Source organism: Diachasma alloeum, unplaced genomic scaffold, assembly GCF_001412515.2.
Source record: "Diachasma alloeum isolate Michigan unplaced genomic scaffold, Dall2.0 Dall_scaffold_00808, whole genome shotgun sequence".
In the NCBI taxonomy this organism is placed as follows: Eukaryota; Metazoa; Arthropoda; class Insecta; order Hymenoptera; family Braconidae; genus Diachasma; species Diachasma alloeum.
This window is the reverse complement of record NW_021680938.1, coordinates 95,321-101,345: the sequence shown is the minus strand read 5'-3', so window position 1 is coordinate 101,345 and position 6,025 is coordinate 95,321. Positions and strand designations below refer to the sequence as shown.

The 6,025-nt window shown below is 36.1% G+C and overlaps 1 protein-coding gene across 3 annotated transcripts; it reads left to right on the top strand.

Moving 5' to 3' along the window:
* Positions 1-1,186: 1,186 nt before the first annotated feature.
* On the top strand, positions 1,187-5,529 carry LOC107044797 (acidic proline-rich protein PRP33). Of its 3 annotated transcripts, none has more exons than XR_001461371.1 (4): positions 1,187-1,313; positions 4,039-4,102; positions 4,193-4,401; positions 5,174-5,529. XR_001461371.1 is itself a non-coding variant. In XM_015266829.1 (4 exons), the coding sequence occupies exons 1-4, from the start codon at positions 1,269-1,271 to the stop codon at positions 5,435-5,437; spliced, it is 489 nt and encodes a 162-aa protein (XP_015122315.1). In that variant the 5' UTR covers positions 1,187-1,268; the 3' UTR covers positions 5,438-5,529. The 3 variants fall into 3 exon arrangements, 1 of the variants encoding a protein (XP_015122315.1); XR_001461370.1 differs by having other exon boundaries at positions 4,193-4,411; XM_015266829.1 differs by having other exon boundaries at positions 4,193-4,308.
* The last annotated feature ends 496 nt before the right edge of the window (positions 5,530-6,025 follow it).

Here is a 6,025-nt window from a genome sequence, read left to right as displayed (position 1 = left end):
TTCGTGATCAGCGACCCAAAAAACATAAAACCCACTGACATCCTCGACGCGACCTAACAATTTTACAGGACTGTTGTGGGCGTAACGACTAAAACCCACACACCAAAAACAGGCTAAAATCCCCCCAAATTGGAAATTCCCCTTGGTCTATTATTTCCATGCCCCACTTTTTCCAGGATTGAAATAGATCAGATTGACTTACTTTTTCGGTCCTCGTTTGCGATGTTTAGTCGACAAATACAGCCTCGCCTTCTTTTTTTCACCGTTTCCATCCTTTTTCGACTTCATAGTATTTGTTATTCCACTCAGTTCACTGGGGGTTGTTAATTATACACTGAACACGCGTCACAATAAAATTTATTCACATAAAACACTGAAACAATCCTGAATGTCGACGTGAATAACGTTGTTTATGAATCGTCACTCCGAAAACTGACGAAATGTCCAACTGTGCCGGCACAGCAGGTCCCAACTTCGCATCGACCAATGATCGCACGGAACCCCAGAATATTCCCCATTCCTTTTCCAACTTCCGGTTCATTCTCGCGTTGAATCAGCCGGTGCGATGGAGAGTTCATAAACAATCGATGAAAATGGGAGGTAAGTGTTCTACTGTATTTTTTTATGTCTATTTTATTAGTTTGTCATCTCAAGTAGAAGAATTTACATATATTTGTTCAGTCCAAGTATAATAATAGCAGTAGAGAAGAGTCAAAATATTGAAATGTCATCACTTGTTAAAGAATTAGGGTGGGAATGGAAAAATAAAGTAGGGTTATTCGTTCAGTTTCATAGCAAACAGTATTCACCTTGAATTACTTTTTTATCAATAAAAAATGTCTCCCAATCGCAGTTTACATTCAGGCTAAGAAATATGAATTCTCTCGTATTGTTAGGTACTTGAGTGACGATTTGATCTTTATTTATTTGTTTTTTTATTCCTTGTCCAGATAATGAGCAGATCAACGGCGGAGGGGCGGAGGGAGGAGGAAAAAAAAAAATTCTAAGAGAATTAGAATTTAGAGAGAAAAAATTTCCGCTTCACCCAGCCGGGAATCGAACCCGGGTCTCCCAGATACGCGCCGGGCACTCTTACCGACTAAGCTACCGGGAACCACAGAAATTCACTCTCAAATTCACCTCAAACACCGCCTAACCTCCTTTAGGCATTAAAGAATTCTAAGAGAATTAGAATTTAGAGAGAAAAACTTTCCGCTTCAGAAAATCCGCGAATCCCGGGGTTCAAGATTTCAATCTTGAACCCTGAAATGATTCGGTTCATTCAGGCTTTCGTGATTCAGCAGCTGGGCAATGTGAGTTCTATATAAATATATTTTTTTCTTTACTTCTAACTAGAAAAAACTAATATCTATCAGCGTATAGAGTGAAAAAAATTAACAACTAACCATTTGTTTATTATAGTGAATAATAATATGTGGACATTGAGGTTTTAGGGTTCTAAGGGTGACAAAAGTCTGAAAATTTGAGAGTACCTCCAGAGGACCCCCAGATAAGTTTCTCACCCCCCAAATTTGGAAAAAAAGTAAATTAATAATTTTTTATTGATTTTTATTTAAATAAATCTTCAGATATTATCCTAATTTTCTTTCTAATTGCGACAAAAGTCTCAAACTTGGCAATTATATTAAAAAAACTCCCCACTAAAGTTTCTCACCCCCCAAATTTGAAAAAAAAGTCAATTAACAATTTTCTATTGATTCAAAAAAAAAATTAATCTTCTGCTATCATTCTAATTTTCTTTCTAATCGCGACAAAAGTCCCAAACTTGGCAATTATATTAAGAAACCCCCCACTAAAGTTTCTCAACCCCCAAATTTGGAAAAAAAAAGTCAATTAACAATTTTCTATTGATTTAAAAAAAAAATTAATCTTCTGCTATCATTCCAATTTTCTTCCTAATCGCGACAAAAGTCTCAAACTTGGCAATTGTATTAAGAAACCCCCCACTAAAGTTTCTCACCCCCCAAATTTGGAAAAAAAGTCAATTAACCATTTTTTATCGATTTATTTAAAAATAAATCTTCAGATATCATCATAATTTTCTTTCTAATCGCGACAAAAGTCCCAAACTTGGCAATTGTATTAAGAAACCCCCCACTAAAGTTTCTCACCCCCCAAATTTGGAAAAAAAGTCAATTAACACTTTTCCATTGATTTAAAAAAAAAAGAATCTTCTGCTATCATTATAATTTTCTTTCTAATCGCGACAAAAGTCCCAAACTTGGCAATTATATTAAGAAACCTCCCACAAAAGTTTCTCAACCCCCAAATTTGGAAAAAAAGTCAATTAACAATTTTCTATTGATTTAAAAAAAAATTAATCTTCTGCTATCATTCCAATTATCTTTTTAATTGCGACAAAAGTCCCAAACTTGGCAGTTATATTAAGAAACTTTTGTTTCGCGATTAGAAAGAAAATTATAATGATAGCAGAAGATTCATTTTTTTTAAATCAATGGAAAAGTGTTAATTGACTTTTTTTTCAAATTTGAGGGGTGAGCAACTTTAGGGGGGGGGGGTTCTTAATATAATTGCCAAATTTGGGACTTTTGTCGCGATTAGAAAGAAAATTATAATGATAGCAGAAGATTCATTTTTTTTAAATCAATGGAAAAGTGTTAATTGACTTTTTTTTCAAATTTGAGGGGTGAGCAACTTTAGGGGGGGGGGNGATTAGAAAGAAAATTATAATGATAGCAGAAGATTCATTTTTTTTAAATCAATGGAAAAGTGTTAATTGACTTTTTTTTCAAATTTGGGGGGTGAGAAACTTTAGTGGGGGGTTTCTTAATATAATTGCCGAATTTGGGACTTTTGTCGCGATTAGAAAGAAAATTATGATGATATCTGAAGATTTATTTTTAAAAAAATCAATAAAAAATTGTTAATTGACTTTTTTTCCAAATTTGGGGGGTGAGAAACTTATCTGGGGGTCCTCTGAAGGTACTCTCAAATTTTCAGACTTTTGTCACCCTTAGAACCCTAAAACCTCAATGTCCACATATTATTATTCACTATAATAAACAAATGGTTAGTTGTTAATTTTTTTCACTCTATACGCTGATAGATATCAGTTTTGTCAACTTTTGTCGGCCTTCAACAATCTGCTAAATAGTTTTTTAAGGGTGGAAACTCGGTCGAGCGTGAGAACCACTGCTTTTCTATCTTCCGCTAACGAATCTTCGGCTATCTTCCACTCCATGAAATTGAGTAGTTCCTGAGACAACAATTTGTTTCAATTTCGTTTTTCCTCAATATCTCGTTAACTACTGCACCGCACGTGTGAAAAAAATTAATGGAAAAAATAACGGAAATTCAATCAAATTTCTATTGGAATTGAGTAAAAATTCTATTGGAATTCTATTAGAATTCTATTGGAAAATTCTATTCGTTTTTCGGCGCCATTTCTCGAAAATGTAAGTATTAGAAAAGTCAGTAGATTCATTTTTTTCCACAACAATTCTTGGGCAGGATTTTTTTTCCTTTTCTTGGGTTTTATTATGAGAAACAAATGAAAAACCACCGGAAAAAACTTCGAAAATTTACGCACAAGAATTTCATAGAAAAATGAAAATTCATTGACTTCTCTATCAAATATCTCCTATAGAAATAGCACAAAAAAGAAAGGGAATTCTCCAATAGAATTTGAATCAAATTTCAATAGAATTGTTATAGAATTCCAATAGAAATTCAATAGAATTTCAAAAGAAATTCGATAAAATTTGTTTTGATTTTGCTATGGAATCTTTTCATACGTGTAATTTTATCAATTTTTTTGTTTTCTAAATTCGGCTCAATGGCTTCTATGTGGATAAATCAAAAAAATTAATTTTAGAAAATTTACGCACAATAATTTCATAAAAAAATGAAAATCCATTGACTTCTCTATCAAAAATCTACTATAGAACAAGCGCAAAAAACAAATGGAATTTTTCAATAGAATTCTCATAAAACTGCAATAGAATTGTTGACGACATTCTGAAAAATATATTTTTAATTGTTTTTTCATGGTTGCAGCTACGAGGACCACCACCGGGGCCTGTTTTCGACGATCGTGGAGCTCGTGAAAACGCCCCAGGGGGTAAGATGACATCAACTATTTCACTCGAATGGCTATTTTGTTTGGAACAGTAGGAAGGAAGACCATGGTAATATTTTATTCGTATTTCAGAAGACCACCAGCAGCCTCAAGATGATGGAGATGGGGTCAATTTGAGGAGACCTCCGGTATTGGCCCCAAACATCCAGCAGCTCATCCAGCAGCAAGTGCTGGAGCAACTGAGGAATGTAAGTACCTAGCAGATTTGGAGATCTCAAACCGAAGGTCCTTGAATTTCCTAGATATTTCTAGTAACTCTCTGAATTTCCTTCAAAGTTCTAGTAAGTTCTGGTAAGTTCTCTCGAATTTTCGAGAAACTTCTTGCAATTCTTAGAATGTGCTGCACTTCTTGAAACCCTCGAAATTCCCTGAATTCCCTGGAAAATTCAAGAAACACCCTAATTTCTCTCTAAATTTCCTAGGAATTCCTAAGAATCCGTTCTATTGGTTTGAAATTGCAGCAAATTGCTGGATTCTTTCTCCCAATTCATCGGAATGTCTAAAGTTCCCCCAAAACTTCTCAAAACTCCCTGACTTTCCTCGCAAGTTCTAGAAACGCCCTGGTTACTCTCCAAATGACTGGAAATCCGTTGAAATTTCCTCGAAATTGTCAGAAATCACTAGGATTGACTTCGAATTTCCCCAAATTTACTGGAAATGACTAGAATGCCCTGAATTTCATCGAAATATCAAGGAACTTCTCCAACTGCCTGGAAATTTGTAGAAATCTTTTCAAATTTTTCCGAATTTTTATAAATTTCTGGGATTCTCGGAAAAGTTCTAGAAACATCTTGAACTCTTTCGTAAGTTCACACAATCCCGAGAATTTCCTCGGAATTTCTCGATTTCTGTTGAATTCATTTGAATCTTCTCCACACTCCATGAATTCCCTGGAGACTTCTAGAAATGTTTTGAATTAGCATCAAATTTCTAGAAATTGCGTGGATGACCTCTAAATTTCGAGGAACTCCTGAAATCCCCTTGAAATTTACAGAAAATACCTGAATTCTCTCGAAAGAGGACTCTTTTCAACCGATTCCTTATTTTTTTTAGCTCGGATTTCAGCCAGGAGATCCTGCTGCAGAAGGAGCTAGAGTTGCTCCACAGCCATCGGTACCAGGACGTAGAGTCCCTCCAACAGATGGAGACCCCCTACAGCGAGAGATACCTCCAGCACGTGGAGCAATCCCAGTTCCTGAAGGACAACCGGAGAATGTTCCAGAAAGGACAGTCATGCGGGAGATCCTTCAGGAGCTCCAACTGCAAAGAGAAGCAAGAGAGAGAGAGAGGCAAGAGAGAGAGAGGAATGAGAAATAGAGACAAGAGAGAGGGAGGAAGCAGAAAGGAAGAAGAAGAAGAAGAGAGGGAGAAAATACTGGGGAGGGGGTGATAGATACCCAGGATATGGTGGTGGCCGTCGAGGGGGAGGGAGAGGAGGAGGAGGGTATGGGGGAAGGTACGGCGACAGAGGATATGTCCTCCTGTAAGAAAGACAATAAAAAACGTCCATAAAATGAAAAATCGTCTCCGTCATTTCTTTCCTATTTAGCCGTCCCATTCCTTCGTCTTCATCAATAACATTTCTACTCTAAAATTGTCATTTCTTTATTATATTTTTGTAGAAACCCCCTGGAAAGCTCGTGGCTCGGTTTCATATGTGACATTTCAGATTTATTTGACTTCCCATTTTTAACAACCTTCATATGACTCCCATGTGACTTCCATCGGACTCCCATGTCACCTACATATGACCCTCTTATAACGTCGTATTTTCGGTGAATTTTTGACTCTCATATGAACTACTGATGACCTTCATACGGCCTCCATATAAACCTCAGATTCCCAATTGAACCCCATATGACGTAACCCTCACATGATCTCCATATGACCCTCATAGAAAAACTT

Excerpts from the sequence above, each read along its gene's own strand:
- LOC107044797 (XM_015266829.1), top strand. The coding sequence starts at position 1,269 with ATGATTCGGTTCATTCAGGCTTTCGTGATTCAGCAGCTGGGCAAT. Across the intron at positions 1,314-4,038 it reads TGATTCAGCAGCTGGGCAAT|CTACGAGGACCACCACCGGG; the intron begins GTGAGTTCTATA and ends TCATGGTTGCAG. Across the intron at positions 4,103-4,192 it reads TCGTGAAAACGCCCCAGGGG|AAGACCACCAGCAGCCTCAA; the intron begins GTAAGATGACAT and ends TTCGTATTTCAG.